The sequence below is a fragment of the Apteryx mantelli genome, chromosome Z (assembly GCF_036417845.1).
Source record: "Apteryx mantelli isolate bAptMan1 chromosome Z, bAptMan1.hap1, whole genome shotgun sequence".
NCBI lineage: Eukaryota > Metazoa > Chordata > Aves > Apterygiformes > Apterygidae > Apteryx > Apteryx mantelli.
The window spans coordinates 22,034,117-22,046,173 of record NC_090020.1 but is presented as its reverse complement, the minus strand read 5'-3'; the positions used below and the strand labels follow the sequence as shown (position 1 = coordinate 22,046,173).

General features: G+C 37.8%; 1 protein-coding gene across 8 annotated transcripts in view; it reads left to right on the top strand.

The window, feature by feature from the left end:
• Positions 1-12,057, top strand: part of NFIB (nuclear factor I B) — a 175,253-nt gene that overhangs the window by 102,041 nt on the left and 61,155 nt on the right. For all 8 annotated transcript variants that reach the window (XR_010887029.1, XM_067316664.1, XM_067316663.1 and 5 more), the window contains exons 4-5: positions 8,065-8,133; positions 10,287-10,407. Coding sequence is in view for 7 of the 8 variants with exons in the window: in XM_067316664.1 (XP_067172765.1) it covers positions 8,065-8,133; positions 10,287-10,407 (190 nt within the window). In the remaining variant the exon portion in view is untranslated. The remainder of the gene's footprint in view (positions 1-8,064; positions 8,134-10,286; positions 10,408-12,057) is intronic.

Here is a 12,057-nt window from a genome sequence, read left to right as displayed (position 1 = left end):
AAAATACTTGGAGCTTAGGACAATAGTACCTGAAAAAGTCCTTTATGCCTGTCCTTTTTCTTGCTATTCTATATGTGTCTATTTAGAACTACTGCTGGAGGCAGACTGCTGAAGGAGGTGCACCCAGTAAGGCAGTTTCAGTGCTCTTCTGTATTATTTACTCCCTTTGTGTCCAATATGCCTTTTGGTCCAATGTATGTCCAATGTGTGTAGCTAAAGAAAATCTAGAAAATGAGCCTTCTTTAACAATGGTGTGTCTGGAAATACCTGCAAAGATTTGGGTGGATGTGTACTGAAGAGAGAGGGTGTGATTTTTCAGCAAGTTCATCTGCTAGACCTAAAAAAAGTACCAGATAGAATAAAAGGAGAAAAATGTCCAGAACTATTAGGAAGATAATGATATCCACATCACCCATAACAGCTCAGTCTTCAGTGATGCATTCCTTGCTAGCAAGCTCTCTTGATAGAGGATTTTCTGGTTTTTGTTCTGCTTTGTTTTTCTTTCCCTTCCTTACTGCCTGTTGGCCACAACTTTTGACGTTTGTAAGGTTACTTGCTAGCTGTCTTTGGTATGGGACTGCTGCTTGACAGAGTTGCTTTATTTATACATAAGCGTTAACAGTGCTGTGTGTAGTTGTTGCCAAGGTACTTAAATCTCCAAAGATAGTCTTTTAAAGCTACTGAAATAGGAGTAATAGTCAGAGATACTGCTATTGCTAAATATTATTTTGATAAGACCACAAGACAGGATGGACAGTTGTATACAGTTTGAGGGCCCAAGAGAACTGGAAACGTGAGAGAATGGATACCATTCCTGCTGGTGCTTCGCACGTTGACTTCTTGATAGAGCAGGAAGGAGGCTCTTCTCTTCTCGTATGGGTCCCTGCAGGATTTCAGAGCTGTTCCTGCCCAGCATGGGGAAAGCAAAAGATGACTTTTCAAACAGTGCAAAGGAAACCCAGTTGCCCTGGCATAGATGGTTAGGAAGCTCTGAGGCCAGAGAAGCCAGACGTGTTTAGATTCTTACTCTTGTTTTAAGCAGCTGAGTTTGGTGGTTATTAGGAATACGTTTCCTAGCAAGTGAGACCTGGTTTCCTGGCAGAACTTACTCCGCTTTATTTGGCCCAAGGAATATTTTCATACATGTATACAAATCGGGCAGACTATAAAACCTCCGTTAGGGCTGAATGAGGAAAGAAGAAGATTCAGATCCAAGTCTGTGTGCTAATTAATATTACTTTATTTATATGGGGCGACACATTTTTAGACAGTGAGATTGAGAGTCTGCCTCTCCACTTTTCATTCCTCCCCACTGTTTCCCTTCTTCTTTCTTCCATAAAAACACATAATATATGGCCAGGTCTTTCATCTAAGTATAAGATTCCTGATCTGAATCAGACATGGTTAGATTAATCCATAGTCCCAGCTTTGCTTCTCTGGAGTTGGTCTTTCCCTTGTATTTTCACTGGAAATTTTATTCTGAGAACCTTTTCCAAAGAAGAACTGAGTGAAATCACCATCTATTCATTTTTTTTCTAATTAAAAAAGTGGTTGCCAAAAAGCCTGCAACCAGCCTCACCTATCTCTCAATATGCAAATCTTCCTTGCAGCTGTAGAGCCCCAGAGGTTTTTCTGAGCTTTAATATGGGCCGGCAGCCATGGGGAGAACATTCCTTTGGATCAAGCCCTAAGAAATGTGCAATAAATTTGCCTGTATGACTGTTCTAGAAAGAAGTCTTTTGGTTTTATGTTTTAGAATGTACACTTTCAGAAATAATCTCTTAAGAGTAACATGTGGTCTCAACCTTTGCACTCTTTTGGAAATGCAGTAAACAAATGTCTTTGAGTTTTGAATGACTCAGAACACAGATGATTTCATTATTTTACTGTATTACAAGTTACCCTCTTGTGGATGGAGAATTAGCCTGATAATTAATAGGAATACAAGAGAAACTCCCTGGCCTCATCTTTGTAAGCAGCTTTTCTTCTGGAAGCAATGATGCTGTAGCAGCAGTTTGGGGAGTCAGGCAGAATTGTCTTTAAACAAATACATATTCTGAGCCTTGCCCTTTCAACATGGGAGTGGATATTCTGAAACACTTGCTGTTTCCTGTATGCCTGCAGCCCTACCATCTCAGATAGTGATCTTCAAGTAAAACAGGGTTAGGCTTGGTCAGGGCTTGATTTTCTGTGGAGCTCTCCCTTTCCCAAATGCTCCAAGGGTTAGAAATGACAGTGGTTGAGAGGTGATACTCTTCCTCGTCAGTGCCCCAGCCCTGAGCCCATCGGGGCGTTCTGGGGGCAGCGTGCAGCTGTGCTAGCTCGACAACCAGAAACCTGCACAGCCCCTTTTACCAAGAACAGAGCTTTTGGCCTTGCGACCTGGTTTGAATTCTGGCTTGGGTAATTACTACCGTCTGCTGACTTAAGATTATCTCTGAATTTTCATTTGGATGCACTGTTCTTCAAAATGAAGCTAGTGTGTGATGATGTCATGCTTTTAAAAATGATGCTGCTTTTTATTTCTGATATGGTTGTGTTCAATGGTGAGCACACTGTTTTTAACTTCAAAACATGCACAGACCAATAATTTACTAAACACGGCTATGCAACAAGTTAGGATTCCAAAATCCTACTTTGGCACCAGATAATTCTTTTCTGTTACCATGCAGTTCCTTAAATGTTAAAACCCAGTTCCCCCAACCTCTTTTTAGAATCTTGTCTGTAGTTTGTACAGAACTTGAGGCCCTCTGGGGTGAAAGCCTGGGTGCATTTGTGGTAGTTCCCCTTCATGTTTATTGCTAGGTTTTAGGGCAACTCACCTGATGGATTGCAATACTCCATTATCAATTAAATTAAGTGTTTACATCTTGAAATTACTGAAACATTCAAGGGCATTGTTGTTTTGATTAGTAACTTGACAGTACTGAAAATCTTACTTGTTTTGATAAAGGCACGTGCATTTTCTTAGGCCCTTACTGTGCTAAAAAGTTCAGTGTAGTCAGGGGATCTTTTTACAACATGTTTGTCCCCTGTCCCAGTTACAACATGATTGCAGTTTGCAGGAAAAAACTGTGGCTGTGCAACAAGATCAGAGACAATCATGTGGTAACCAGAATAGTCTCATTCCCTGAACAGGAGCTTAGTTCAACTGTTTCAGCTGACATCACCGCTGAAATCTTCTGCATCACTCCTTGGCTCGTGTTGTCCACCCTTAACTGCCGTTAAGAAATTCTGGTTCCATGGAAACCTGTTTCTTTCTGTACTCTTACCAAGATACCAGCTTCAAAATGCATGCGATAAGAAAACAAACTTAGAATTTGTCCGACTTTATATTAGCTTACTTAGGTAAAGTGTGAGACTAATTTTCACTGGCCCTACTGTGAGTGGTAGCTGTATGCCATTAGTATTCCTGCTGACAGTAAAAAGCTTCCTGAAGAAGTTAAACGTTGCAGAGAGCAGCAGCAGCTATCCTTAAAATGTCTATTTTCAAAGACTCTGATAAAAGAATATAATCAGACTATTTTATCTTTAATTGTAGCAGTTTCAGAGATTGAACAAACCTGTAACAGCATCAGGCACATTACATCACCTGATTTAAAGTCCAGCCTTCTTACAGCTCTATTAGCATTTTTTAGACAAGGCTGAAGCTTCCAGCCTTTCTTTTCACAGCTGATGAACCTATTACATTGCTAGTAAGTCTCCCTACTGCTTTATAATTCTCCTTTTTAAATATCCAAAAATAATAATAAAAAAAATACAGTAATAAAAAATGTTTCTTACGTTGTTTTGATCCTTACCTGTGGTTACAAGCTGCTTAAAATCAAGTCTGTATCAGTGAAAAAATGCGATATTTAATGATACCAGGAAGCAATTTTATGTTTCAGCACTAGTCAATATACAGCAGAACATAAACAGACATTCTATTCATAAAAGTACAATTAAATCAGAAGACACTAAAAAGGCTGGTTAAAGATTTGTAAAGTCAGACGTTACTGGTAAGCCTTAAAGTAATTTGAGAACAAGCCCCGTACAGTACATGTTAGAGCAAACTGAAAATATTTTCCAATAAACTCAAACAATTTTTTTTTTTAATCTTAACATGTTTAAAAACTATACTTGTAACTCAGCTCTTGAATGCTGAGGAAGCATAGGAATAGAGAGGAAGACATTTAAGGACTGGAACTGAGGTAGTTTCTAAAGGAGTTAGAAGAATTACTATAGATTCCTGTTCGTTCCCAACTATGTTAGCATAGCTTGATCCTAACTGCTGCTTACAGATTGATATTTTTGTCTTTTATCCATAATGGCACCAGTCTGGTCACTGTAGTATTAAGTTTGGAAAATTTTTTTTTTAGGAATTTATTTTATGTAAAAAAGCCAAGGACAAAAGCCATGTTTTATATACTCCCTATACAAAAGCTAAAAGGAAATGTAGAAAAAAAATTCTACTGTTATTTTGGGGGTTTGGAAGTTACTGATTGACTATACGGAATTGTATTAGGGTGTTTTTGGCAGGCAGATTCTTTTTATAGAATATAGTTTTAAAAAAATGATGATAATTAATGAAATGCATTTAAGAGAGTGTCCTCTCTCAGGCAAGATGAGTTTTAGTAAATCGCCATATTCTATGCTTATATTGGGTTTAAACAACAAAGAGAGCAATGCATTATCAAGACCATCAGAAGTTACAGTAAATTGTCTGTGAGGAATTGCAGCAATAAAGTATTATCAAGTGCTTTACTGAACCGTTCAGAAACACATACCAAAAATGTTAATTTAAATATATGTAACGTGTTAATGCAAGCAGTGCATTAGGGAATACTTAATCAAAAAATAATAAAACTTATACTGTATGGAGTATCACCGTATATCATTTTCTTGCATGCAGTGTAATAATGTGAAAATGAATGTTAAGTCTTGTTCAGTAGGAAGATCAGCTTCCCAAGGTAAAAGACAGTGCCTCACATCATTAAAATCAAAATATTCTAAGATGCTGCACTGCTGCATACAGAGTCTTACTGTTTATTCTTTATCATATTTACAGTGCTTGTTTCTGCAACAAATTACAGCAGTTTAATAACACAAAACATTTTCCTATTGCGCAGCTGGAAGCCAAGAAAAGTTCTGCAACATATCCATCACAGATTGGCTTCCTAAATAGTTAAAATTGCTGAACTCCACTGGTGCTGGTACTAAACATACTGTTTGTTTTCCCGTACTCAGAGGCACCACTGGAATCCACCTTCCCTATTAGGACGTAAGTCTCAAAATGAAGTTACTCAGTGCCTGTGAAATACAGTCTCTGGACTTTTTATAAGATTTTGTCACATTACATAGAGAAAAAAAAATCAGTCTATTTCTTAAGTTGATTGAGACAGACAATAGCTGCACATTTTACCTCTCTTTTGAAACTCCAGGCAAAGCATTTCCGTGCATCTATGGGTGTGATTATTTTTAGCTCATGCAAGGCAGGGTGAAACCCGAAGAGTGTATTAGACAGGCAGAGGGAAAGAGAGTGGTCCGTCAGTCAGCAGCTCATCCTTCTGTGAGGGAGTGACAAGCGGTGGTACCACTCCGCAGCAGAATTTCTCCCCTGCTCCTGCTCCTTATCACACGGAGGGAAACTTGCTGCTGCTGTTTATGTTATGTGGGTATTCTCAGCATTGCCAGTGAGAAAAGCTAAAAAGTCATGAGAGAAATCTCAAGATTATATACATGTGTGTATGCGTGTGTGAGTGCGTACGTGTGTGTACGCGAGTGTTTTTATATAGAAAATCCTACATTTGAGTTTTATTTTTTTAATATAATGAGCCTTGGGGCTTGTTCTCACTGAAATAATAGTTTGACTAACCTATGCTTGGTAAAGCTCCTCTCAAATTTGCCTAGCTTGAATGAGAGAAGTTGGGCTTCAAAGCAGTGATATTTGGATAAGCAGCACAGAAGTTCACACACTGTCTCATTACCAGCTCCAGGGCTGGCTCCACATTTGTACACTGGCTTTAAGCCACACTTCAGTTGCAGGCCAACTAAAATCAAGAAACCAAATTTTTCTTTGGAAGTCTCCCATCCATGTACTACTTCAGACTGTCCCTGCTGAAGGAAAGCGAAAGAGGAGGGAAAGATGGCCAGTATCAGAGGAATTATTGTTCTTTGTCCAGCTTGCCCTCTCTTAGGTTAAAAATGAAAACTGAGGAAGAAAGGAAAAAGAATCATTGACACTTTGAAATTTTCTGTGATATATATGCCAATTTCTGTCACATACAGAAGTAAATATTTGAGAAGGCACGTCATCTTTACATCCTACCAGAAGAAAGGCAAAAAGGGCACAAGGCAATGTAGACGATGCAAGAGAGAAGATCTCTTCTTTCTTAGAAATTGGAGATGAATAAGATGGGAGAGGTGCCCATGAAGGACAATAGGAGAGGAAAAAAGTGATAGATGTTGAGAGAAGCTGTTGAGAACGAGAGGAAGAGGAATGTGAAAAGAAATAAATAAGAGAGAGGGGGAGATATACAGTGTATATAGCTCATAGGTATAACAGTATTACTAAGATAGATAGCAGGAAAGGCTGCCATGTGTAATGAATGTTGTGCTTGGTTGGATGTGTTCACATTTTTCAGCTTGCAATGTCAGGTGCGTTGTTTATACACATACTAGTAAATATTGTCAGAGATGCTGGGTGAGTCAACTCTGCAGGGCTAGTGAGACTGAAAAACAGCAAAAACTCCTCCTTCTCCCTATCCCTCCTCATTTGTTCCAGAAAAGTAAGCAGTTTTCTGCATGTGTACCAAGGACAGATCTCTCAAGTGAAGTGTACTGCTTTTACGGTCATTTTTCTGATTATAGTGGCACTGTTTTGCTAAATTATTTAAAGATGAAAGCAGTAATTGCCGAAACACACCTGAAGAGAACAGTACTGGGCCATTGTTTCCCAAATCAGAAAACATTCTAGTAGGGTCATTTTTTTGTTTGTTTGTTTTCTTAGTTAAAATATTTAGGATCCTGCTTTTACTCATTCAGACATTTGGAGTAGAAAATTGGTAATGAATTTCCAAAACAAAAATACTCTGTTAACTCAGAAAAGAGACTATATGAAATACAGTAAGCCATGCTTAGTATGCCGTCTCATGCAAAAGCAAATTCTCAGTAATATTGGAGCAGTGATATGTACAAAGTACAGATCCCAATAATTTGATGGTAAATGGGTGGCATTCCTGCCTGGAAGGGCTATAATGTCACATAATCTCAAATTCAGTGAAGTCAGTTTGTGTAGTGATTACTGATATGGGATTTCCAAAGAAGTCTCGGTTTCTCAGATTCCTGTTTATACAGCATGTAGTTACACTACTGGGATAACTGTATTGATTATTAGCTGCTGTTTCACTGCAGTACTTCAAAGTTTGCCTCAGTTTCAATGGCAAGAAAAGTAAATCGTGTCTGCTTATCTCAGAATAAGTAAACAGAAGCCAAAAAAGCCATATGTGGTTTCTTAAACATAGATTGCTAAGCATTTAATTTATCATGTATGTAAAAACCCCACTGAACAGCTAAACTATTTTGCCCAGTTCCTGCTTTTATTGGAAATAACAGTAAACACTCATCTGCCTCAGTGTTGAAAATCTAGTAACTTAGGTGTAATGTAAAATGACTACACAACAGGGCAAGAGTCAAAACCTGTTTTGCAGAAATGTGTTAATCACTGTCTGGTAGTGAAGTTGCTTAGTCCACCTGACAGTGCTCTTAGTTTAATATTGACTTAAAAATTGAAAAGATTGGATAACAGGAACTCATTTTTTGACTGTTTCTGGATGGTTCACTCGGAGCTCAGTGGATTGCTTGTTAATTTTCATGGGCATATTAAAGAATCGTGTTCCTACAGCTCCTCAAATTTCTTGCACCTCTGTTTGAATTTCAACTCTTATTCCATTCTGTGGAATTTCAGTGTATTTTAGTCTAGTTTGGGGATTTTGTTGATACTGCTGTTAGCTGGTGTATTTATTTATCTATAGTTATTTATTAAACTTCTCATTATACTGATTACAGTATTGTGATCTTTTTCAGTGTACCTTGAAGATAGTTTTGTAAAATCCGGAGTGTTCAACGTGTCAGAACTTGTGAGAGTGTCCAGAAGTAAGTTAACAATTACATTTAATCATTTCTGAAACTTACTAAAATCAAGTGAAGGTTTTTTCTTTACCTGATTGGTGTTTTTTTTTGGAGATGTAAGATGTGTAGGAAAAGTCTGTCACTGCAAAGGATTTTGATAACTTTGCGCATGGTATTACAGTTTATTTTGAATACATTTGTAATAAAACACACAATAGTCCTCTTTTGTCTCTTCACTATTTAAGATTTGAATCAATTTATGTGTCCCTGTGCATGGTGTAGTGGACTGTCAATAGCATTACCATACATACAAAATCTTTTTTTTGTTAGACTTTCAGCTTTTTAAAGTTACTCTACACATCCTTGGATTCTGCTAAACCATCTGATTATTCTTTTAGTTTATTTTCTAATTGGTAGCTCCTAAAAGAAAAACATAGCAAGGATAGAAAGGATGATTAAATTAATGTATTATAGGCTAGTCTATTTCTTTTACTCATAGCATTAGTTATAATTGAATTTCTACTTACATGAGCTTCTTTTTGGCATCAGAAATGTTATGCACACAAGCATACTAAGAACACGAAAGTAACATCAATTATAAATATGAAGGGACAGATGAAGTTTTTATTGCAGACAAAAAGAACCAAAATGAATATAAAGATCTGTTTTGTTGACATCTAAGAATTTGCTATAATGCCATGGCATAAAAACAGTGCATATTTTCATTTGACATTGCTTTCTGAGCACTTCTTTCATCCCTTTAGTATCAATACAATTAATGTGTTTCTCTTAAGACTCCATTAAGACGTGAACAAAAACATTGAAAGTTGTGTTCGGTAGTGTCTGCAGTGATGACACAATATAATGCTAACATGATGACAGTTGAATGATTCAGGAAAATCTCTTTTATGATGAGGTGAGGACAAAAACAGTGAGGCAGAAGTCTCCAAAACTATCTGTCCTAGATTTTGCACAGGAGCTAATTCATGCCAGGACAGGATTCTTAAGGAATTTGATTGACTTAGTGAGGCTTAGGATGTGATTGTTGTTTTTTGTTTGCCATGGTCAGAAATTAAAATTATATCAAATGCTTCAGCAAAGTACTGAGTGTTGTGGTCCTGCAGTGTTAAGACATCTATTATTTTTGTGCTTGCTGAAGACATGTTTTTGCCATTTTAAGTAGCTGAGGTTTTGTGTATATGAAGTACAGGCTTTGCTTGTAGTTGACCAGTGGTTAAATATGTTTTAAAGTATTTTGCCATTAAAGTTAAAAAAGAATCAATGTTGTAGATACCTTATGAAATCATACCTTCTGCTGCTGACTGTTATACACAATATACTTCTAATAATAAACTTAAAAGCATGTGGTTTCTGTGGGATTTCTTGCCATGCATTTGTTTAACCTCAAGCCGCAACAGAGTTGTACTTTAACTGTCAGGAAAAATACAAACCTTCAGATGCATTACACAACATGCAATTATTCTTTTAAGTGCCAAAGGTAGTTAAAATGCCTAATGCACAGACAGTGAACAAAGGTAAATATACCACAACGTATAACATATAATTTATTCTTGAAATGCTAAAATACACAGCACACAGACTCCGTTAGGCACGCAGACCATGTAAGGAGGTGAAGGTAACACTGGGTGTATGTGTGTTTGTGTGTAGGTGGTACTTGTGGCACTGGGTGAAAGAAAAGGAGGTGGCACAATATGCCGTCAGGACAGAAGGCTACTTTTAATACAAAACACTTAACACTAAGGGAGGAAGAGTTTGTGCATCCCAAGTTTCCAGTTCTTTCAGTTGTTTTAATAAAGGATATTAGCTCTGCTTATAAACTTTGCCTCATTCACTGTAAAAGCCATTCTGCAGAAGGCTCAACTTGGTGTCATGGCATGTGTTACTTCTTCACACTGATGATCCCAGCTTGCCTGTTATAAAACAATTATGTGCAACAAATACGTTGTCTGCATAACTGTTAAGGGATTTCTAGGGACTGGAGGAGGTAATTCACTTTTAAGATATATAAACATTGGTAGAACTTGTCTGTACTTGGTTTCTGCAAGAGGCAGAAAATTAGGTTCGTGTAGGAACATCATGATGTTTTTCCCAGTGTTAAAAAGATTGTAAAAAGATTAAAGATTATCTTTGACTCTTTATAATGATGTGTTTTTCAGCACCTATAACCCAGGGAACTGGAGTGAACTTCCCAATTGGAGAGCTTCCGAGCCAGCCATATTACCATGATATGAATTCGGGAGTAAATCTACAGAGGTCCCTATCCTCTCCACCAAGCAGGTAAAAACATGAAATAAATGCTAATGCAAAGTCAGCTTTAATAGGGTGGGAAAAGCAATTCACAAATACAGTCAACAGCCTACTCCTTTATGAATTTCCTCTGATTTTTTAAGTAGGCTGTTTATATATACAGAGATAAATACACACACACACACACACACACACACACATGTTAAATAATATTGTAATTTGAAATGGTGTCATTATAGTGTATCATTACTATTGACATCACAGATAATAACTTCTGTTAGGTTTTGAAGCGCTGACTAACGATCTGCCAAGAAAACAGTTATACCTCCTGAACCTGCTGCTCAGTTGCAGAAAGGACTATCACCTTGGAGCCTGCTAGCAGTGCTTAATGCTACAGGGTAAATCCAGGCACAGAAGCCGTCTTTGATGGCTCCTTCTTGGATTTCCTTCTTGAAAGTTATGATAGGACAGATACTGTTTCTTGTGGAAAGGGCATTAGGGTAGGTGTGTAAGACAGCCCGCACCAACCATGGGGGATCTATGTCTGTAGCATCACCCCTGCTACATGACATGAGTTTCCTACTTCGCCCTTGCAAGGAGCTTTTCCCAGCACTGTGGAGGAGGAGCATGGGGAGTCACAGGCTCTCTTATTTTTTGCCAGGATCTCTGTGTGCCTGGTAGCAGGAGTTTGCCCTGAAGGGCCAACTTCTTACTTGCTTTAGCATGCTGCCTTCTTTGGCTCTGGGAAAATATCCCATCCCTCTGTGAGGAGGTGCAGGCAGCACCGCAGAGGTGGTGAATCTGCTCTGCCCTCCTGGTTCGAGGGCAGCGTGTTGTTTCCCCAAGGATCCTATTGATTTCTGAAGCTATCCTCTGCATCATGAAATCACAAATACTATAGGATCTCTCATCCCCAGGACTCTGCACTCTAGTGAGTCAGGAAGTGTCTGGATAGTGGGACAGGATTTAAAATAAATTTGATTTTTGAGAGGCCCGGAATATTATTCCACCAGGATTTAGTGTTTGTGAGTTATTTAGCTCATATTCCTGCATTTACTTCCATTGAATTTTCAGCTTTACAGCTCACCTAATAAATTTAAAAAGGATAGATTCATTCTCACATTATTGTGTAAAAATAATAATAATAATAATTCCATGAGAGCCTTCATCACAGTTTCCTTTGGCAGTCTGCTTAACAGCTTCAGTATATATTGTTATGAAGAAACTTGACTTTCCTTCACTGTACTGAAGTGCTGGCTCATTTTATATAGTGTGACTTGAAATGTGGGCCTTTTGTTTTCAATTAAACTAATTTAAAATGAAAAGTCTTTGTTTCAAGGTAGATCTCTTTGAAAAGCTCAGGATTTTGACCTTTGACTGTGAAATACAGTAAACTATATTTTCCCACTATTAACACATTCAGAAAAATTCCTGTTCTACATGGACTTTATTAGTAGCACTTTTCCAGTGCTTTACTTTGCTTTCATGGATGCTTAATAGTATTTAACATTCTCATGATACAGCCTTTTTATAGCAGGTTACAGGAGCTGGATTCTTGGTTGTTCAGGTGGATGCTGATAGACTTAGAACACTTAGGGCTTTTGTAGGGTGGCCATTCATGCTATCTCTGAAATAATAATGTGGAAAACATAAGCACATACCTCCATTACACATTATTAC